Below are 24,459 nucleotides of genomic sequence, written 5' to 3'. Positions count from 1 at the left end.
ATTACAAGATTTAGACACCATCCCTGAAATCTCAGAAAAGTCAGTGGTTAATCTAACTCTTTGGAATTCCTGAGAGATGGGAGGGCTTCTTCAGTTCTTTTAATAAAAGCCTATCTTCTCATTTTCTAATGGAAAACAATGATTGGAGAGTGGAAAGTAATTTCCTTCTCTGATGTGTGCTTTAGAACCCCATTTTTTAAAATCTTGTTCAACTGTGCAAAAACATACCTGGACATTTTCTATACTAGATATACTAAAAAAGAATTAAGAATATGCTATATAACATATAAACCTCTAAATGAAAACCACATTTTTCATGAATTTTCAGATATTGTTTGCAGTGCCAACATTCTCAAAATTGTGAAACTTTATATATGAGGACAATATATACATGCATAGTACAAAAAACAATGGATGATGAGAAATGTGTACCAAATGCGTACAGGTTTTGGGATGATGATGATTTTACATAGTCCAAAACAAAAATAAAGCTAAGCAGTTGGAAAATAAGTATCCAAATGAAAGCAATTTACTTATCCTGAAATAAAAAGTGGTAGATTCACCCACATTCTTAATGAACTGGATTTTCAAAACAATGATGTGACTATAATTCCAATATCCTTAAGACTAAAACTGTTATTAAAACTTCAGAAATATAAATGAAACAAAATATAGCAGTTGTCAGGGTTCCAAGTAATACACCCATAGCAAACAACTACGAAGCAAGCAAATTCCTCAAAGAACGGGTTTATTGGATGTATCATATTGGCACAGACTGGTGAAAACCGACTCTAAAGGTTCCCGTGGTTTCTACCTAATTAAATATAAAGTTTTCCCCTTGTCTCATATGATCAGTCACATGGTCCAATCAAGGTGCTGTCTGGTTGCTTGGAAACTTTGCTCCTCCTCTTTTCAGCCATCTCTGTGGGAATTTCCTTGGTTCTCAGGGGAAACTATTTTGCTTTGGCTACAAAACCTATCTCTGTCCCCGTCCCCCCCCCCCATCTCTCAGCACCATTGTGGCAACATTGAAGCTTCCAAGATAGCCTCAGTCAGACCAGCTTCAGTTGACAGCAGGTTGCTTGTATGAAAAATGGGCAATTGAATGCGCGTGCCATTGACTACCAGTAATATTCTAGGGGCAACAAAAGATTGGCTCATGCCTAACATGATACCTTACTCCAGGGCTGTCAAACTCTTAGTTCATGGGCCAGATGCATCATGTGCTGGCCATGCCTATGTCCAGTTTAGTGAAGGGAAAAAAGTCCCAATATATCACATGACACTGCCTTGATGATGTGAGTTTGACACGCCGCCTTACTCTTACCCTGTTATAACTAAGCAGAAATCAGAAGCAAGCTTAATATATCATCTACACCTCATATCCATATTCAAAAAAGTGCCACTGAATTTGTATTTCTCAGCTTCTTATTCTGGCATTCACGTAATATTAGCAGAACATAGTTTTGTTAATGTTAATAGCAAAAAGATCAACAGGCTAAGAGCACTGAAAGTATTAATACTGAATAGATTGAGTTTGTACTATACATTGTGCTAATAATTCTATGGTTTGTGATCTCATTTTATTTTATAAAGCCTGATTTACAGCTTATGTTATGCATTTATCAGGCCACTGGGCCTTTAAAAAAAACCCACATCATTTAAAAAACTGCGGAGATTTATGTCAGAAAAGGCAGATTGCTTAGTGTTGGAATCTTAGAGTTTGCTGAACTTAGTTTTTCTTTTTATGAGTGTTTCATTACCAAGGTAAGTGTAAATGTAAAGGTATCCTCTGTCTGGTCGAGTCCAACTCTAGGAGGTGGTGCTCATCTCCATTTCTTAGCTAAGGGAGCCAGCATTATCCAAAGATGGTCATGTGATCTCGAACCCAGGCTGTCAGCTTTCCAGCTGACAAGTTCAGCATCTTCAACCACTGAGTGATCGCACCCTCCCAACATTACCAAACTTTCAGTGTCAAAGCAATATGTGAAAGGACTAATGGTGTTACCTAGTTTGGTAAAGAAAATCTTACAGGAAAAAAGCCAAGCAGCAACAAGGCATTTCTTTTCTATCACTGTGCCTGCCATCTGAGCCACCATTCCCTCTGAGAATAGGTTGGCCCCAACACAGCTAGCCTTTCGGAAGACCTGAAAGACATGGCTGTTCCTCAAAGCATGAGTGTCAAGATATTAGGTGAGATATTATCCCTTATTGTTGATTATCATTCTTGGGTGCCACTTTTTTTGTTTCATTCCTTTTGTGTATTCTTATTTTTCATTCTTATTTGGTATTATTATACTGGATATTTTTAACTGGGTTCATCATCTAAGATTGCTTATGTAAGAGAGGTAGCCATATAAATTGAATAAAGTGGTATGCATAAATAAATAATAGCAGCACATTTCTTGATAGAGTATGTTCTTTTCTTCTCTAAATGCTGAAAACTGCAGTCTAAAAATAAATCCTAATAAAAAAACTACGAATAACATCCATAGTAGGTTCATGGAGGAGCATCCCCACCCCTTGTGCATCACCCAGATAGTTGTGGGTTTTATAGTTTTGCCTATAGTGCTGAGTTGCAGGGCAACGTGATAATACAGTTACCTCTTAAGCACATATTTCTCTAAACAGAGAATGCTGAAGCAAAGACTCCCTGTTTCTTTTTTTACCTAGACTTCCCTTTTTCCTAAGGTTCCAAGCTTGAATTCAGAGTAGTGGAGAAAGTGCTTTTTCACAGCCTTAGTCCAACAACTTCTCTCCAGGTTTCCTACTAGCTTGGAAAGAATAAAGTTTCTCTAAAATTTATCTAGTTCTAGAAATTGGGGTAGATGGGATAGTTTTCTTGTAGACATGACCCCATATTGGCAGATGCTCACAATATCTGTTCATAGTTTTGACATTCCAAGTAGCAATCTTGGCTGTTCTCTGAATGGCTCAGCATATGAATATTCATCCTTTCAGTTTTAATCCAGCCTTATCATCATCAGTGTCTCTAACTTGCCCCTTCATCATCACCAGTGTTTCTAACACTTGTGTCTTGCCCTCTGTTCCTGTCAACCCATCAAGGTACATCAGACCACGAAACCAATGTAATGTAGGACTGTACTACATTTATGTAAAGCTGTAGTAATAAAATATTGCATCTTGCAAATCTGAATGTACATCCACCTTCCCTCCCTTTGTTATTGTGAGAGCTAGAGAAGGCCTTGTCTGAGATGTTTGCTCATGTTACATAGTTGCACTGACTCAGATCTCTCTTATCTGTTGTCTTGTAAGAAAGCTATCCATCTCGTAAGGTATGCCCTTCATAGTTCTTCTCCAGTACCTTATTAGATATGATCCAATAAGGAGATAGGAACTTAATTCCCAGTAGCATTGATACGGCTCTTCTTGTGTATACATTTATATGATTTTCTTAACAAAATACTAGAGTGGGTTACCATTCATAGTATACATAGTATAAACCCTTGTCTATGACCTGCAGATCATGAGTATGTTTTGGGGGGCAATTGTACAATCGTAGGAATGTATCTCATAGCATCATTGAGATAGACAAGGAAACAATCCATGAAGTGATCCTATTGTCATTGTGTCAGGAAGAGAAAATGTGTTTTGTTTCCACCTTCCTTTTTTTCATTCTGGCAGTTAATTTTGAGCCTCTGTCTTCTGCATAGGGTAGTTTTCAAAAAAGACTACTGCTGATATTTAAGAAGATGAAAAAAACTGATGCCAAGCTGGGTACAAACTTTATTTTTAATATATTTTAGTTAGTACAGAGTCAGATAGATATTACTATGGCTACTAAAGGCCAAAGTCAGCAATTGGCATAGAAAGTACATTGCTTCTATTGGTCTGCACGGAGCTGCCATGTTTTGATTTTTATGTTGGGCAATATATCACTAATGGCATCATGAATTAGTGTTAGACCCTCTGTTTTCCCCCAGGAGCAGAAAAGTACAATCCATATGTGTCCCAGATGCTTCTATCAGAAGAGCATTCCCCCAGAATAATACAGTACAGTCTTTCTGTTGAGATGTCTTCCTAGCATTAACATTCTCTGATCGTGTCACTAATGAGTAGGTTAAACAAACAGATAACTATTAAATATTTCTTCATTTCTGTTGTCCCTAGGTGTATCTGCTTCCTTGCATTGCTAAGTTGTATTTTTAAAAGGAAGACTCCAAGTCCATTTGCAGCAAGACTAGTGTGTGTGTACTGCTACAGTATGCCACAATTTCAATATACTTCTTTACATATTTCATGAGGAATAATAAAAATTAGATTTGTATTTTAAAAGTAATGCTTGGACAAGTCATGATAGAATCAAATCTTACATTTGCAGTCTAAAAATAAAATAGAAAAAAAACCCTACAAGCATCCATGGCAAGGTCATGGAGGCACATCTCCAGCCCCTGTACATCATCTGGATTGTTTCTGATGTCATGGCTCTTCCTGTATGGTTGAGTTGGATGACAACAGGAAGATATGAGACAGCACCCTCTTTAACTTCTGTCCTTATCTGTATTATTTTAATAGCATTCTCTAAGGCAATTATTGTTGCTTTACTCTTCCAAGGATCTCTCATCACTTAATGTTTGGATTGCTATTAACTTTATCTATATAAAAGTAAAAGCAAAATACCACTCACACATCATCACAAAATCTCCAGAACTGTAAAGCCTACAAACTTGAAAATTGGCACGTATGTTCCTCTTGGCTTCTAGGTGCTCAATGAGAAAGGATTTTTCAAAATGACCACCAGAGCATTAGTATTTCGTATATTATTATTAACACACTCTGGTGCTAAGGAGTTCTACTCTCCCTCCCCACCTGAAAAGAAATATGTTCCAAATGCAAAACACAAGCAGAGGAGACGAGTTTCAGTTTCACAGCACCAAGCAGCTTTAGCACAGAACAGCTGAGCTAAGCCATGCCCAGGCTCCTTGCTGTCTCCTTCTTGCTCACATAGCAAATACTGTTTCAGTTTCCAAATAGCCCTCAACTCTCCCACACACTGACAGGATGCTAGCCAGATGAATACCAGTGGATGCTGGTAGGCAGAGGCAGATTTTTTTTCCTTTATTTCTCCCCCCTCCCCCAAAAAAAAAAAAAAAAAAACTAAGCCCAACCACATAGTTTCATAGTGACGCACAGGTATCAAGCTAGTAATTAATACATCTTTTTTTCTAAACATCGAATCGACTGCCTAAGTTTGAAGAAAGACCTTTAGAGACTTTATAAGGCTATCTTGCTATGTGACTTAAAATCATTCTGTTTGCAGTTTTATTGCATCTTATAAGCAGGGAAATAGGTAGAATGAATGATTTTCTTTTTTAACTGTTGTGGTTATTGAAAATAAAAATAGCAAACTGCTGAAGCATCCTTGTAATTGATATTGTAGAGAGGAACCTGACTGATGTTTGTGAAAGGATATTTGGTCACTGAATGGACCTCACTGAATAAAATTAGCTTTGTTAAGAAATAATAGAACCTGCACTTGAATTCCATGATAGGCTATTATCTAATGAGGTCTTGTTTGGAAGCAGCAACATCTATCTAAACTAGTTCTTTTTTGAACATGAAATATCCTTTATTTCTTCATTGAATGGTATTATTATTGCCTTTTCTCTCTTGCAGTTTCAGGATCCTCATGACAGAGACAGGTTTTAAAACCACTTCTGTGAGTTTTTTTAATTTGTGTAATTATCTTGAGCTTAGATATTTTCCATCTGCATTATATAAATGTAGCTTGAGGCAATTCTCAAAAGGAAAGACTCAAAATTTTTGCTTATATTCAGTTTGAATTCAGCTGTGATTGAAGTTGTTTTACTTTAATTCAGGCTAAGAAAGGCTTCTTGATAGCGTGGCATGCTCCACTTGTTCTGGTTCAGTTTAATGTGGATGTTTTAATAGTATGAAAAAAAATGCACATATGATTATGCTGGAAGTAGTGGATAATGAAACGCTATCAAGATTATATTATATCAAGATTATATTTATATTATACTATATTATATTTAACAATATGTTAAATCTGGTTGTTGTATATGACTGGATGCTATCTAACAAGATGATTAAGCTATATGGGTTTTAGGTGGTACAATTGTATCTCAGGCTTCTTTTTATTCAGTGTTCTAACCAGAGGAGAACCATGTAGCTTTGGAAACTGAATAAGGAAAACAAAATTTCACTCTCCTCACCTTCTGATATCTTCCCATGTTTTCTTATTAATCATGAAAAGGTTCTGCATTTGATTGTATTCTGTTTATTAGTTTATATAGTAGTTTCTGGTAGTCATCAAGCATAAAACTATTTAATAATAATCCATATGATTAACAAAATAAGAGAAGCTCTACTAATTTTAGCACCTTTAGAATGTGAATTGATATGATAGAAATATAAACAGAAAAACTTGAATTGACAATAGGGACATTAGACGCAGATGATTTGATACGGTGTTGGTTCAATTCTTGAACTGTGTTTTGATAATAATGGTTTTCTTTCTGCTTTTGTTAGCTGGATTAAAATGTAATATATCAATTCCTTTGCTAGTTATTACAAAAAAGTTGTTATTTTTTCATTCATTAAGATAGTTTGCATAAATTGTTATCAGTGTCCTTTATCTTCTCTTATATTTAATTTTGGTTTTGGAACCTTAGGGTTGTTTTATTAGGCAGTCACATAATCCCTTTTATGAACAAGTAACTGGAGTTGAACACAAATTATTGCATATATAAAATACTTTGGGTTTTATTATTAATTAACCATTTACTTTTGGACAACAGTTGTTAAATTAACAGATTATTCAATAAAGAGGAAATGGTCCATTTTTTTTATTAGTTTAGCAAAATATAAAATAAAAAAATAAAAAAGGAAAAATAAAAAAGGGAGGAAAGGGGAAAGTGGAAGAAATGTAAGATAAAGCAGGATAAAAAAAGAAAAACTGACTTCTGACTCCTTTTGGCACAATAGAATAATATCATTTGTCTGATATCTTTTAAAGATTTGGCTCTTATTTAAGGCAAAATTTAGTAATATTTTCGCAGTGTTAATGGATACAAGATACGTTCAAACTATTTTAGGATGGCCCAGTTCACATGAAAATTTATACTTTGGGATAATCCTGATTTTTAAATTGCAAGATTCTTTAAAAACGAGACATAAGGTGGTATTAATATTCAAGATAAACTTATTGCTTAGTATTTCTTGAAAATAGCTGATGCATTGCTAAAAAGAATTGGTTTGACTTAACTGTTGAATGGCAGTATATTCAGTTAAAACATCTGTTGGTTTTCTCCGTTTGAACCTGCAGCTTCTGAAATGCTCAAATTACTTTTGGAAACAGTTATGGAAGAGTCTAAAGGTATATCTGCACTCCCAGGTTGGATTTATGTGAGAACCAACCAATAACATTTTGGAGGGCAGGAACATTTAGAATTAGAATAACAGAGTTGGAAGGGACCTTGGAGGTCTTCTAGTCCAACCTCCTGCTTAGGCAAGAAACCCTACACCACTTCAGACAAATGGTTATCCACAGTGGTGGGATTCAATTTTTTTACTACCGGTTCTGTGGGTGTGGCTTGGTGGGCGTGTCAGGGGAAGGATACTGTAAAATCTCCAGTCAGAGGGTGGTATTTGCTGGTTCTCCAAACTACTCAAAATTTCCGCTACTGGTTCTCCAGAACTGGCCAGAACCTGCTGAATACCACCTCTGGTTATCCAGTATCTTCTTAAAAACTTCCAGCGTTCAAGCATTTACAACTTCTTACATGAGAAGGAGGGCAGGAGCTGATGACATTGTGTCCTACTTACTTCTGTGATTTCTGCCCACGTAGAAAGTTGTGTTGTCCATTTGTGCCAACTCATGCATTGTTGTCTGAATGGCTTACTGTGCTTTATTGTCTTGTACACAGCACCCACATGTTACTTGACCTCCTGCACAATGGCAGGATTATTTCCTTGGTTGAATTGCTGCTTTGCCACTTTGTAATTTGGACAGATTATAACACTTGTTTGTCATAAAGAATAGTATTGACGTGAAACTTTGCAATCAGTAAGCTACCTTTGCCAAGGTCATCATAACTTTGAACTATTGTTTAAAAAATGGTTGTAAATTGAGGATTACATGTAGTCTCTTTTATAGACAAATTTGCTGATCTTTAAAGTGCCACTCTTCTCAGATTTAGCTGACCTCACTCTTAATTCCATAGTGATTAATGTTTCCACCAATTACACTACACAGACAATTTTATTTTATAGTTAGCCATTCAGAATGATTTAAAATACTCCCTGGAAAGAATTGATGAAAAGTGTTGCTTTTAATTTCGGCCATGGACATTATGCTGGTTTCTCTTAAAGCATTTTAGCATAAGTTAATTCTCTAGCACCATGTCTGCCATTAAAATCTTGACATTTATGACTTGGCACAAGTTTCATTTTAAGTAGTGTCACAAAAATATTATCCACATCAAGATGAAAACATACCTTTTATATTGACTGAGGAAATCTGTTTTGATCAAATATCAAGTATTCTCTTATTAAATATAATCCAGAAATGAGTCAGCTGTTTTTAAGGCCTCAGCAGAAGAGTATATAAAGGTTGAGCTTCTTTTTGAATTATAGTAGGCTTTACATGAGTAGGTACGCAATTGATACTTTTTGAAATTCTTGACAGCTAGTCCTCGACGTACGATCACAGTTGAGCGTAAAAATCCCACTGCTAAGCAAGGTAGTCAATAAGTAAGACATGTCCCATTTTACAACCTTTTGCCATGCTTGTTAAGGGAATCACTAGGATTGGTAAGTGCATCATGTGAACATTAAACAAATCGGGTCGTTCCCCCCAATTGACTTTGCTTGTCAGAAGCTCCTTAGGAATGTTGCAGATGACAAAGCCTGGGAAATAAATACATGCTGGTTGCCAAGCCCTCAAAGTTTGATCATGTGACTATAGGGAATATGGTCATAACTGTGAGAACTAGTCATTATGCCATTATAAGTTTGAACGCTCATTAAACAAATGGTTGTAAGTCAAGGACTAGATAATAGATAATAGATAATCAGAGTTGGAAGGGATCTTATCGGTCATCTAGTCCAACTCCCCGCCCAAGCGGGAGACCCTACACCATTTCTGACAAATGGCAGTCCAATCTCTTCTTGAAGGTCTCAAGTGATGGTGCTCCCACAACTTTCGAGGGCAAGCTGTTCCATTGTTGATTGTCAGAAAGTTCTTCCTTGTTTCCAGGTTAAATCTCTCCTTGTTCAGTTTCCATCCATGATTCGTTATCTGACCTACAGGTGCTTTAGAAAATAGATTGACCCCTTCTTCTCTGTGGCAGCCCCTCAAATATTGGAAGTCTGCTATCATGTCTCCCCTGGCCCTTCTCTTCACTAGACTAGCCAAGCCCAGTTCCTGTAACCATTCTTCGTATGCCTTAGTCTCCAGTCCCCTAATCATCTTAGTTGCTTTCTCTGCACCTTTTCTACCTGCATAAACTTCAGAAAAATGTTATAATTAGTTGCTTTATTTTCTTCACCAGTCTGACTTGACCTGAATTATTGCTCAGTGTTTTTGTAAAACAAAAAAAGCCCAGACATCTGGAACAGAAAGCTGTTTAGATGAGGATTTCAGCAGAAAGGGAAAGAGTTATAAGCTTCCCATCCCACACACCACACTTCCAATCTGGATTTGATCTCTTGTACTTACTCTAGAGTAAAAAAAAAATGGATAGGTGCTAGTCAGATCTTTGAAATAACATTTGATTGACAAGAATCCATAAATAAATTAATCTGATATACAGACACAAATGATTACTATGCTGAACTAGCTAATCTTAGCTCTTAGATTTTATGCTTAATTTCAGGGCTTGGCTCTCTTTAACATCAATCAAAGAAGCCAATATTTTTCTTGTCCTACAGTACTAGTTGACAGACAATATAGTCATGCTTTAAAAGAGGAAATTAACATACAGTTTTAAAGCCATGGCAAACCAAGCATGCTTGGCATTTGTGGGAGGAGAGAGAATTTGCATTTGAAGTGCTTTAACTTCTAGCATGCACTCATCAAGGTTATTTTTATTATGGGCGTGTTAGAGACAGGGCAAGCCGAGTGGGTTTTCTTTGCTTGTAGAGCAGATTTTGTTTAGCATTGAACATTAAAATGTAGAAACGATAGCGATTAGTAACACAGTACAGCTGGGTTGAATCATTCTTTTCCTCTCTAGTGGCATGCGTAACTGCTCTAGGTTTTCAGGCGTCCTTCACCCGCACTTACTTACTTTAGTGACTGATGCATTTCCATGGAAACCTTTACTAAAAGACTCGGGGAAATGTGATGGTACAGTGTGAAATGGAAGGATACCAACTATATTACTGAACCTTTAACTTGCATACAATAACTGATTTCCTGATTTACACTGATGTCTTGATCTCAAAAAGTTCTTCTCACAACCCTTCAATATAATGGATTTAAAGATTTGAATGGCTGTTTCTTTTTTCTTTTCTTTTTTGCTTCTTATTGAAAGAGATTTCACAGTAGTAATGAGAAACAGCTCAATTTGAAAACTGGGGACTATGTTTTGTGTGTTTGTGATGGTGGAAATATACAACAAAAGCAACTGAGATGGTTACATCCAAGTTAGAAATGATGACTGAAAATCCAAGATTCAAGAAGAAAGTTCATTTTGGAGGTATTGTGTAACTTTGAAAACTTCTGAGTGTCTATACCTGCCTGTGTGTAGTGTTGTCAGTATGAATAACAGTATCTACATGTGAGAGTTGCTCTGAAAACAAATTGTAAGAATACTTTTGTGCCCTATCCTCTTCTGCTTATGTTTAAATTATTAAATGATAATTCTCTTCCAACATACATGTCTATTGGGAAAACTCACTAGCTTCAGAGAGTTCTCAAAATACTGATGTATGTGATTGATTTAATCACTTTCAACATAAAGTACTATTGTAGAAAATAGGAAGTGGGTGAATTTCTTTGTTGTTAGGGTATGTTTACTTGCTTAAAATGGAGGAGTTCTTCATGTTTATCCTCAGTTTTGTAGGAGATTGTTAATCATTTCAATATAATCATAGAATAAATGTGTTTGAAGATCTACTCTAACCCCCCTGCTCAGTGCAAGAACCCATTAGCTCATTTGGAACAGGTGGCTATCTAGTGCCAGTTTCAAAACTCCAACAAAAAAGAGTCTACCAATGTAATAGACAGATTGTTCCATTGCTTAACAGTTCCTAAAAATTAGGAAAGTCTTTGTAATACTCAGCGAGAATTTGCCTTCTTATATTTTAATGTAGTTGATTCATGCAGCCCTCTTCTCAGTTTCAGTACATTGCCCATAAATTCCTTTGATATTATAATTTTTATGTGGATATAATCCATACCCATTAATGAATGAATGTGTTCATTTTTCTTTTGTTTTATTTCTGTTGGATTTATCAGGTAAACTTCCTGATTATTATTTCTAAATACTTTTCAGTTATTTTTTAGTTTTTCTATTAATTGTGTCTTTCTCTATTTTATTATTATTAGCATTTTCTTAACAGTAGTTTTTAAAAAACATTAGAGGATTTTGGAAATAGATACTGAGCCAGAAGTTTAAATCTTTTGTAACGTATCCAACATATACTTTAAAGTATTGGAAAAATAAGACCTCAGCCTTATAAACACTCACCTAGGGCTAAGCTCAATAATACTTTATTAATTTATAAATAATCTGAACCCCTCTCTAAATAGATATGGGTCAGGTTATTTATAAATTAGCATTAAGTTTAAATTCAGTAAATGATTGCTGTTGAAGAGATAACAGCCCTTATGCAGCCCTTTTAAAACTAGGATATCTATTTAGTTGGATTCTAATTAGAATTGTGGATTTGTGGAAGGTATATTGTGTTGTGCTAGTTTTATTTTAAAAGATCCATGTGAAATATTGAGTAAATATTTAATTATTGAAAGTATTATTTTTCTACTTTTCATTATTGCTTTGACTCTATAACTAACCATTTTGTTTTAAATTTTGCAGTAGATACTATTGTAGTTTATAAAGTTCAAGAAGACTTTTTATCTCTTCCCCCAAGCATTAGCTTCCTATACTGTCCCAGAAACTGAAAATTGGAAGTGTTTGATTGTCACTTTGCATTACTCTTTGCGCTTGCATGTAGCAATTTGTAGATTTGGAATCTCTATTTGGTTTGAGAATAGCTGAGAAGAGGCAACAACTACTTGTGCAATAGTTTTTTTTACATGTGCAATAAATCAATTTAGGACATTAGGAATGATAAGAGCACAACCAGAAGTTCATTTTTAGGAGATAATTAAGTACAATCAGTGAAGTGTAATAAATAATTTCATTATAGTTTGAAAGTACTCTAAATTAATATTTGACTTCAATTTAGTGGGGATTATGAAGTTGGAGTCTAGGATTCCGACAGTGTAAATTTAAGTATTTCACTTTCTGATATCCTAATTAGATGGTTGTAATTGTTATAAACTTTAACAGTGAGAAATATAAGTATAATAATAGCTTTGAATAAAGAAGTCTAAGCCATAGTCTGTTTTCCTTTGATATTTTAATTATTGCCCTTGCTCACACTGTGCCATTTTCCAAAGTTTTAAAAGCTTAACAGTAAATTCTGGCATGAGCTCATTTGAAATTAATTAATAAATAATAAATTAATAGCATAATAAATAAATTGAAACATTCAGTTTGGAACATAATTATGTTGAAAATAGTATGTAAGCATCAGTTGGTTACTTATCTAAGTGACCATGATATGAATAAGGAAAATAAAGACTTAATTTTGAATTTATAAGCTTCATTCATTTTAATATCCAACAGAGGGCATTATTCTTTTGAATATCAATACCGGTGTCATATTCGAGTACCATTAGGTATATTGAATATAAAATTACAGGATAGGTGATAGTGAAATGGTAGTTATTTACAATATTAACATGGACCTTATTTTTTTGCTTCAGAGTTTTAATATGGGGATTACAGGAAAATGTTGAGATTATCAGCTACTTTAAGTAACTACCTTTACAGAAGGCAAATTTTCTACAAATTAGCAACATTTTTCTCTATAAATATCCAAACAATAGGATGCCAAAATCACATCAGATATGTCTATATCAAACTGCATACTGATAGTTATCAATTTGAATTTCAGGTTAAAAATACGAAGAGCAATAGGTGTTTTCCAAAGGAAATCCCTTCTCTGTCCTCTTGGCAGAATATTTACAAAAAAGAGGATCATGTTCTTAAAAAGGTAGTTTAGAATGTTCTGGAGAATGAGTGCAGCACCTTTCAAAAACAGACATGTTGGTTTTCAGGCAATTGTAGCAATCTCAAAAAAAGACACAACTGTTTTAAAGAAGTTCTACAATTGTGCCCTTGTGTTTTTGGAAGCATTGCTAATCTGGATATGTTTTGAAGTATACATAGCTGTAGTATTATAGTACCAACATAAAAATTTCTGGCTTATGAGCAATATGATCTTTCCTTCCTTTTCTTCATCTCATGCCTCTCTCATATCTATCTCAAGTGACATACAGTGACTATATGTGGTAGAGAGAATTGGTTCTACCAATCATAGTTTGCAAATTTATTGTGTATGCATGTTTGATTCCAGTATGGCTCCCTTTGTTAGGTGATACACATACACAGAGAATAGATAGATTTGCTCATATATGAACCAGGTCTATGTTGACATAACAAGTCAGCATTTCATAACATAAACCATGTTACAGGTTTTGACATATAAAAGCAATATATGAGTATCATGTTTGCTCTATATACTTATATTTTTATACATGAAGTCATTTGCATATGGAATCTAAAGAGGATTTAAGAAAATTCATTTTTGACCTTCTGATAATTCATTCTGTTATTGTAAACAAATAATTTTATATATAAAATTATGTTTTACATAGAAAGAACAATTAAAATTAACTAACAATTCCCATATTTCCATTACAGGTTGCTTATTCTAGTCCTTGTCAATCTGCTGTGGGTTCTTAATTAATCATTTTAATTAATTAGTGTTTCTATGTTCTTAACAAATGTTACTCTCAAAATTATGTGTGTGCATGTATGCATGCACACACATACATATATTATTATAGTTCTATCTGTATATAATTAAAAACCAAAACACAGTCATTTTACTCTTTGAATTTATCCTGTTCATTTTCCCCAAATATTTACCACAGTCATGGAGCCAAAAATAATAATAAAGATCATGATACAACAACTATTGATTTTGTAGTTATTATGCTTTTGTAATTTATAAATTCAATATTTACAAACCACTAAATTTTGCCTATAAGTCTGGCAACATATCTAATCAAACATAGCCCACAATAGTTTCCTTGGTGACGAGTATATAGCTGCTAAAATAAACTACAGCTTAAAGAGTAGAAACAAAAAAGCAAACAACCCAAAGTGTTCCTGTTTTCTTAAATGTTTCCATAAATTATACAGATTTGACTATTTTTGATACCAATTTTCTACAAACACAATTTGTTTTTTAATTGTTAATTGAATGACCTCAATGAAACAAGAAATGAGCTTTTAAAAAATGTTGTGAACCCTCTACAGGCACCCGGTTGTTATCCTCTGCATGAAGTATTGTGTTCTGAATCTCACCATTGTTTTAAGATAGTCAAAAATGCTGATAAGAAAGGGGGAAGGTATACTGAAGAAAAGCACATCTCAGTTTTGGTTGTAGATTGTTATAATAAGAACATTCCAGCTTTCCAAATGGGTTGAACTCCAACTTCTATAATCACTACCTGACATGATAAAAGGCCAGTCATTAGGTTGCAGTATTAAATAGTATTCTTTTTACAGCCTTTTAAGAGAGAAGCTATTAATATTTATCTGATTTACCTCCTGGTGGACAGGATTACATTCACTTAATAAAATGTGTGATATTTTTAGTTTTTTTAATTTTTAAAGATGTGTTTAGTTCTTCTGTCTCTTTAAGGCTTTGGGCCCAAAACTAATAATATTCATGGATAGTATATGGGATATAAGTAAATTTGTGCATCTTTTCTCATTTTCTCTTTTTATTGAGGAGAGATTATATATTTTTCTCTCTATTGAGTAAAAATAACCTACCACTTTATAATGATCCTAAACAATGTATATTATTACCTTGCCTTTTGGATTATTTTGCTTCTCTCAGTAATTTATATTTCCTGTAAATGCACTTAGAGTTTAAATTATTGCAATACAATTTTGCTTTGGAAACTTTTTGATAGCTGACATGGTATAAAGCTGGCCACTTGCAAATTTTGCGTTTCCTTCCACCCACTTTCAGTACAATAATAGAACTCTCAGAACATACCTATAGAAAGCAATTTGTCCCTACAGCTGACTTTTCTAAAGAATGTATAATTTTGGAGTTTACAGGCACTGTCAGAGTGAATATGCTGGCTTTGGGTTTTTTTTAATATTCACCTGAAAAATTAGGCTTAATGTTTTCCTTGAATTATAACAACTCATGGCAAACTTCTTTATAATCAATTCACAATTACTTTGGCATATACTTTCTTCAAGAATTCTCCCCCCTCTTCCCTCCCATTCTAAAAGCCTGCCTTGGGAGTTTTCTCTGTTGCTTACAATGACTTAACTTATGCATGGAGGCAACTTTTTAGAATGTCTTATTTCAACTAATTCTAAATATTTTGAATTTTTAAAAACAAATTTATTAAATTTTATAATGAAAAAATAAGAACTAGCAATCAAGAAAGGGAAGAGAAAAAAGAATAAAGAGAAAGCAGAATGCAGTAAAGAAAAATAGAAATATAAAAAAGGATGACATACACCCATTTTAAATAGTTTCTTAGCATTTGCGATGGCTCAGTGAGCTTGTCGATCAGAAAGGTCGGCAGACAGCAGTTCAGCAGTTCGAATCCCTAGAACCACGTAATGGAGTGAGCTCTCAGTACTTGTCCCAGCTTCTGCCAACCTGGCAGTTCAAAAGCATGTAAAAATGCACGTAGAAAAATAAGGACCACTTTGATGGAAAGGTAACAGCATTCTGTGTGTCTTCAGTGTTTAGTCATGCAGACCACATGACCACGGAGACGTCTTCGGACAGTGCTGACTCTTTGGCTTTGTAATGGAGATGAGCACCACTCTCTAGAGCTGGAAACGACTAGCACATATATGTGAAGGGAACCTTTACCTTTAGCTAGCATTATCGATCATCAAATTTACATACATACATGCATACATACATATATATATATTCATAGATTTTCATGGCTACAGGTATACAGGTTTTGGCGAGTCTGTTCCCATGTTAGATTGAGAGCATCTTGGCAACGTTTCGACAAGGTCCCACTCGCCATCTTCAGCCGAAAGCACCAGCCTGAAGATGGTAAAAATAAATATATAAATATAAATATAAATATAAATATAAATATGGCATTCAGCTTTGTTCGGGTATTTTCCCACGTCATTGTAGTTGTGCTTTTAAAGTTGTAGCGACGTTTCGGCAGAATCTCATCTGCCATCATCAGGCTTCTGTATAGTGTTCATCTGTGAGTCAGGCTTTTACAGTGGTTTCAGATTTAAATTTGGGGCAGCCTATTGCTGTGCCAGAATGGTTTTTTCTTCACCCTGATTGGTTGGGAATCTTGGTCTGTGTTTATTGGTCTTGGAGTTTCCTGTGTTCTGCTTGATTGGTGTTTCTAATATCTCCTGTCTGTTTTTTGGCTCTTTTTGGCTCTTGATTGGGTTACTTTATTGGAGGCCTTTAGTGCAGCTTGGCTCCGGGTAAATGGACGGCTATCATTAGTTAGGAAGCTAGGTTTCATCTGGGTGCCTGGTTGGGGTGTGTTTGAGCTGGAGGCATCAGTGGGGATCTGTCTGTGCCCAGGTGTTTGCCTGGCTTGTGGTGTGGAGATTTTTTTGTTTATGAGTGCAGGCTTCCAAATGATTGACAGTCTGGTGGAATCATCTCTTCTATTCATGCTTTCTGGTCTTTTTTCAATCTCTATGGCTTCTGTGATGATTCTGTGGCTGGGGTTTTCTATAGTGGCTAGGGTTTTGGTGCCATTGAAGTTGATGCTATGACCTGTGACTTCCATTTGTTGGACTAGTGAGGAAGTGTGTTCCAGCTTTTTGACTGCATTTTTGTGTTCATCCAGGCGGGTACTTATTCCTCTATTGGTCTGTCCAATGTATGTGGCCGGGCATGATGCACAGGGGACTTCGTATATGCCTTGGTTTTCCAGGTCAATTTTATCTTTGGGGTTTCTAAGGATGGCTGCTATTTTTCTGAAAATACCCGAACAAAGCTGAATGCCATACATACATACATACATACATACATACATACATACATACATACATACATACATACAATATTTCATTTTTTTTCTGTTTCACAGAAAAAGTCCAAAAGGGTTTCCAATTAGCATTAAAATTAATCAATATTTTTTATCAAGGCTGTCAATTTCGTTCTCAACCAACTCCATCAACTTTACCAACCATTGTTCCATTGTGGGTATTATTGCATATTTCTAAAATATAAAAGTCTTGCTGCCGTTACCACATATAAGAATAGAGTTCCATTCAATTTTTCAAATCTTTTTTTCATCAACGCCAACAAAAATGTCTCTGGTTTCAATTGTACATTGATCTTTAAAATGCCCTAAATTAATATATGTATTTTAGTCCAGACTATTTTTTACAAGCCTGGACTCTATGTACTTTAATTCCCACAAAATACCTTTAAACCTTATTCAGTTTCTCTCATTAGTTTATTAGACTTCAGCTAATGATGGTGATGCTAAGGATGATGCATTTCTATTTCATGCTTGTAATTTATAAATGAATATCAACTGCTTTAATTAATCATAAAAGCTGAGAAAAATGTATTCTTCCTTGAACATGTAGAGACAAGAAGCATTAAGTCTTTAATTTAGTGATTTTTATTTATGACACTACGGGTCATAAAGTGTGCCCAGAATTTGGATTAAAAATATATTTGAAGGAGACAGAAATGATTTTAAAAAGTTGGAGGTTTTCCTTGGATCTTCTATGGTATTTTTCATTGAGCAGATTTTTGCAAATACACCTACAAGCAGCTTGTTCAACCCAAACTCTGACAGCGTTGATAGAATATACTGAAATGTTGTAAAATATGTAGATTATAGTTAAAGCTTCAAGAGTTTGTATCTGTTATAGGTCAAACCTACAATTCAAGTTTTTAATAAATTACTGAGATAGTTTGAGAAGTTAGTAAAGTTATATGGTTCTTTCTAAAGACTACCACTTTTGATAATGCTTAATTTTAACATATATTTTCAGAAATTATATTAAATGCTGCTCTGGGTGCTCCAGCACTGGAGATTTTAAAGAAGAGATTGGACAACCATTTGTCTGAAATAGTAAAGGATTTTCCTGCTTGAGCAGGGGATTGGACTAGAAAACTTCCAAGGTCCCCCCCAACTCTGTTATTCTGTTACAACAATATGATATATGAATATATAATAAATTTCTGGTAAAGTGATTGAGATTCACGGTGTATTAATACCTACAATGAGCAATATAGAGTTTGAAAAAGAGAACAAGAACTATTTGTACTCTTTGTGGGATAAATATGTCGTTTTCATGGAGTAATTAGCCCATAGCTCAGAGGTTCTACATGCCTAATCTACTTCTTAAATACTTATTGTATATTTTGTATATATGTGTTGTAAATAGGAAATTATGTCCTAAAGTAGTATCAATGTTGAAACTAAATCTTGGTTATTTATAGTAATTATTGACCCATTTCAGGTTAATTTAAAAGAGTATTAGATTATCTTTCTGGACATAGAATATGTTTAATGAGAATAATCTATCTTCCTTTTGAACAGAAACTCGAGCAGATAGAACAAAGAAATTGTTTAGACATTATACTGTTGGATCATATGACAGCTTTGATGCTTCAAGGTAAGATGCTTTTATTTTATTTTATAATGTAAATTGTATATTTTTTCAATACTTAAAAAGTAAACTTTTCATATATAGACTTGATCTTCAAAACTCTTAAAGCAGTATGTGTTTTTCACTCCCCATTTATAAACCCATTTATTGGTTACATGGCATCTTTTGCTAGGATAGAGAACAGCCAAATGTCTTCCCAGAGTGAACAAAGAATGATGCCATCACAGCCTAATCATCAATAGTTTCTCTTACTTCAGCAGGCCAGCTAATTTATCCACAGATGCAATGTTCCTGGAGTTCTCTTATAAATGAAAATTTAATAATTGCCTATAGATAGTCCTTATGATTGTTGAAGTGTATAACCTACAACATTATATATCTAATCAAAGAACACCTTTAAAAATTATCTCCTATTTTATTCTTCCCATCAATTCTGGAGTTACATTCTAATGCCACATAACATGTCATCATTTTAATGCAGTTTTGGAAAACTTGTTTTGGGGCATTCTGATAATTTTTTTAAAAAAATGTTGCCTTGCTGTTTCTTGTGCTTCCTATACTTATCTTTGAGTTGGGTTTTGTGGAAGACAAAATGGCTGGGTGGACTGGACATTAACATTTGAACCACTATAAGTCCATGTATTTGCCATATGCTAAATAAATAAATAAATCTCCACAGACCAGGGGGGTCGGGTGGAAAGGTAGTTTCATGTGCAGCCTAAATCCTGTACATGTGCAGATGAGCTTTGCTTGCTCGCCTTCTGCTTGAGCAGCCCAGTTCCTAACAGGCCACGGAGTGGTACCGATCCATGCCTGGGGGAAGGTTGGAAACCCCTGTTATATGATATATTCAAGAATAGAATTTGAAATGGTTTTGAAGACACAGTATGAAAGAGGTATACAATTTTTGGGTGCTTGTGCATTTGCAATTGGTCACAGCCTGAAATAATTTTACCCTTTTTCTAACTTTAAGTATTTATAAATAGATTTCAGTGAATTGCACACATGTTAATGGAGGTGTTTTAATAACCTGCCATTAGTCTAAAGTTATAATTGCATGCGCAGTTCAGTTTCAATGTGTAACTTCCATGGCATAATTTGTGTATTGTATCTATATTCTCTTTCTCCAGTAATATTAGCATGTAAATGCCATATGTACACTTGAAAAAGAGAATACATTTTGCATATTTTACATAAATATAAAACGACTTAGGAAACTGTTTACTCTGAACCTATTTTAGAGCAGTTTGAAATTAGAATGGTGTACAATAAAATGGCAGGGTATTTCCTTGTTAAGTACAGCATGATATGCATAGGAGAAAAAAAAATAGTGAGTATAGATAATATGTCCGCAGCATTTTAATAACAATAAAGTCAATAATTACTGTTGTGCTACAGCTGCCAATTTCTGTCTCATCTGCTGAGATTTATGATTCAGCTACATCTTGAAAGCTAACGCTTCTCTGACTCTATAGAAGGTTGGACTGAATTCCTTGCTTTTCCATCCCTTTCCCAAAGTATTGGAGGAAATCTTTGGATCTGGTTTTAGGGGTGCATAAGATGGACTATGATGGAGCAGATTAGTCTGCTTGATAACATTAGATGCTGCTATGTATTTGTCTACATGCACATAGATTTGGATATATCTTATCTTTAAAGGAACAGATTAGAAACGGCAAAAAATACTCAGAAGGGAATGAAACAAAATGATGAGTATAGATAATGGTGAGGTGGATGGTCCAGTACAGTTAGTTCTCTCTTACTAAATATCTCATTTAGTAACAGTTCAAAGTTATGACAGTGTGAAAAAAAAGTTTTACAACCAATACACGCATTTATAACCATGGCAGAATCTCACATTAATGTGATCACCATTTGGGCAGATCATATCTGACTGGCATTTTTGACAGTTGACACATCCCACAATCATTAATTTCAAGCTTCCCAACTGGCTTGTGACAAGCAGAGTTGATGAAGAATGAACAACTCATGGTTCATATGATGCCTCACTTAATGATCATGATGATTTGCTTAAGAACTGAATGTGAAGTGACAGCATAAGTCTGTCATGGTCACTTGATTTTTCACTTAGTGACCACGATCTTTAATGATGGAATTACTGGTCCTAACTATGGTTGCTGAGCAAGGAATACTTAAACAGGCATGGATATCTGAAGCCAAGAAAAAACTAAAAGGAACGATAAAATAGAAAACAAAACATCTGTAGAGCTTAAAGAGAGTCAGTTGGATAGAAATTGGGAGATTGTGAGTTCTAGACCTGCTTTGGGCATGATGCCAACTGGGTGAGATTGGTCATTTTTTAACTTGGGAAGCAGGCAATGGCAAACCAGTTGTGAAAAACCTTGCCAGGAAAACAGCAAGGACTTTTCCAGGCAGCCTCTGAGAATCAGACACAATTAAATGGAAGAGAAAAAAAAAGAACTTAAAATGTGTCCACATTAAAAACTTTGTTTAAAAATTAAAAGGAACATATTTAATAAAGGAATAGGGAACAGCTATGTTTTTTAAAATAAACGATAAATTTAATAAATAAATAAAACACAATGGAATTATTGAGCTGATTTTATATATATATATAAAATCCTTAAGTTTTCGTGGGTACTTACATGTATGGTATTCAGCTTTGTTCGGGTATTTTCCCACATCATTATAGTTGTGCTTTTAAAGTTGTAGCAACGTTTTGGCAGAATCTCGTCTGCCATCATCAGGCTTCTGTATTGTGTTCGTCTGTGAGTCAGACTTTTACAGCTGTTTTAGTTTTAAATTTGGGGCTAGCCTACTGCTGTGCCAGAATAGTTTTTTCTTCATCCTGATTGGTTGGGAGTCTAGGTCTGTGTTTATTGGTCTTGGAGTTTGCTGTGTTCTGCTTGATTGGTGTTTCTAATATCTTCTGTCTGTTTTGTGACGTTTTTTGTCTTGATTGGCTGGCAACATTATGTTCCTGTATTGGAGGCTTTTAGTGTGGCTTGGCTCCCAGTAAATGGACAGCTAGCATTTATTAGGAAGCTAGGTTTCATCTGGGTGCCTGGTTGGGGTGTGTTTGAGCTGGAGGTATCAGGGGGGATCTGTTTGTGCCCAGGTGTTTGCCTGGCTAGTGGTGTGGAGATTTTTTTTGTTTGTGAGTGCAGGCTTCCAAATAATTGACACACCCCAACCAGGCACCCAGATGAAACCTAGCTTCCTAATAAATGATAGCCGTCCATTTACTCGGAGCCAAGCTGCACTAAAAGCCTCCAATTCAGGAACACAATGTTGCCAGCCAATCAAGACAAAAAAAGCCACAAAACAGACAGAAGATATTAGAAACACCAACCAAGCAGAACACAGCAAACTCCAAAACCAATAAACACAGACCTAGACTCCCAACCAATCAGGATGAAGAAAAAACTATTCTGGCACAGCAGTAGGCTAGCCCCAAATTTAAAACTGAAACAGCTGTAAAAGTCTGACTCACAGACAAACACAATACAGAAGCCTGATGATGGCAGATGAGATTCTGCCAAATTGTTACAACTTTAGCATAATTACATGACGTGGAAAATCCTGAACAAAGCTGAATACAATACATACATACATACATACATACATACATACATACATACATGGTATTCAGCTTTGTTCGGGTATTTTCCCACGTCATTATAGTTGTGCTTTTAAAGTTGTAGCAACGTTTTGGCAGAATCTCATCTGCCATCATCAGGCTTCTGTATTGTGTACGATACTCACTTGGCTTCTTGCTACACTCAATAGAGTTTAAAATACATTGTAGGTTAAATAACTAGCACTTTCAGTGTTCCAGGCACATTTCTTTCAAGTTCATATTCAAATAACATATTTCCTATGTTTTCTTTTTCTTCTTCTCCTTCATATAATTACATACTATTAACATGGTTGCAACCTACCTTCCAAAAACGCTGCAGTGAATTTTTTGAAAATTAAGTAAAACTACTTAGAAATATTGAAGTAATATACAAAGGGGAAGAAATGAAGGGTCAAAATAATTCTACCACACAGTAAGGGTGTTCAATTTTTATAAAACAATTCAAAAACTAGGATAATTTGCAGTATGTTTATTGATTGTAGATATCCCATCTTTCACAAGGAATTGAGAGAAAAAGTGGAAGACAAATATTGGTACACAAGGACCACAAAGTCAGATCAGCCAAGTGACATTCTAGTCCAGCATCTTATTCTTATACATTATATTGAAATCTCTATGGGAAGCCCACAAATAGAAAAAGAAAATGACTATGATACTCTGTGATTGACTTTGATACCGTGATATTCATTTTCTCTTTCCATACATGTCATTTTCAGTGCTAAAAAGTTATATATATATAATAATTATGATTAGAACCAATTTATAACTTCATCATTCAGATTATGTGTACTCTGTTTAAAGTTATCTACTACTATTTCTGGCAAAAATTCCATAACTTAAAGTATGTAGCTTATTTCAAGGACATCATCACTGACATGGGACTTATCTGCTAAGGTGTCAGCATTACCTTCCAATTTGTTGACTTTGCAGTATGTGAGCCATCCCAAGGTAGCCATCTCTGTGATCTTAAGCAAACTCTGTGATCTTCTGAAAACTGAAATGTGTTATTTAGACAATCATTTTATTAAGACTACTCAATGCATTGCCTCTACTTCTCTTAATAGTGGTAGTTGAATAAAAATACTAAAACAAATGGAGAAAACTTTTGCATTATATAAAAAGCTAGATTATCAGTTTTATCACTTTCAAATAATTTCTAGGAGCCAAGTCTGATTTGCCATTGCCTGAAACTATTAGCTGTGTTTAAGGTGAAGCTGAACCTACAATTCTCCCTCAGTTTTCTAATTCTCACTAAATTGTCACATTCATTCTTTCCAGGTGTCTAAACTGCACTGTAAAGGTTTTGTAATAATAGAAAGATCACACAGAGCAAATGAATAGAATCTGAGTTTCAGATGGTTGTTCATACAGTAATCACCACACCTGTGGCAGTTACTAGAATAGATGTATTAGTTACAATCCATGGGATTAAATATGAAACAAAATGACCCTCCTTTTCCCTCTTGGGAGCTGCCTGAATACATTTGGTTAGCTATTGGGTCACATAAATTGGTATACTGAATTATTACTGGTCTCTACTAGCAAGGATTTCCCCCCCAAAGTTTTATATATTAAATATATTATATTTCATTTTGGAATAACTTTTAACAGCAGAAATGAAAGGTTATGTGAGGGTTATTATGTTATTTTTTATGTTATGCTTTGTTTGGTAGTACACAAAATTATCTGCTACAATGTCCTACCAGTCAGCTTGAACCACAATAATACAAGAGCACACAACAGATACAAACTCAGTGTAAACCTCTCCAAACTTGATTGCAGAAAGTATGATTTCAGCAACAGACTGGTCAGTGCCTGGAATGCACTACCTGACTCTGTTGTTACATCCTCAAACCCCCACTCCTTTAACCTTAAACTATCCAC

At 34.8% G+C, this 24,459-nt stretch overlaps 1 protein-coding gene across 9 annotated transcripts in view; it reads left to right on the top strand.

Moving 5' to 3' along the window:
- SHANK2 (SH3 and multiple ankyrin repeat domains 2) overlaps positions 1 to 24,459 on the top strand; it is a 358,512-nt gene that overhangs the window by 165,186 nt on the left and 168,867 nt on the right. For all 9 annotated transcript variants that reach the window (XM_087921306.1, XM_026706776.2, XM_087921302.1 and 6 more), the window contains one exon: positions 18,884 to 18,959. In XM_087921306.1, the coding sequence (XP_087777432.1) occupies positions 18,884 to 18,959 (76 nt within the window). The remainder of the gene's footprint in view (positions 1 to 18,883; positions 18,960 to 24,459) is intronic.

The sequence above is a fragment of the Pseudonaja textilis genome, chromosome 1 (assembly GCF_049901715.1).
Source record: "Pseudonaja textilis isolate UNSWEBS1 chromosome 1, rPseTex1.2, whole genome shotgun sequence".
NCBI lineage: Eukaryota > Metazoa > Chordata > Lepidosauria > Squamata > Elapidae > Pseudonaja > Pseudonaja textilis.
The sequence above is the reverse complement of the archived record's forward strand: the minus strand, read 5'-3'. Positions and strand labels throughout refer to the sequence as shown.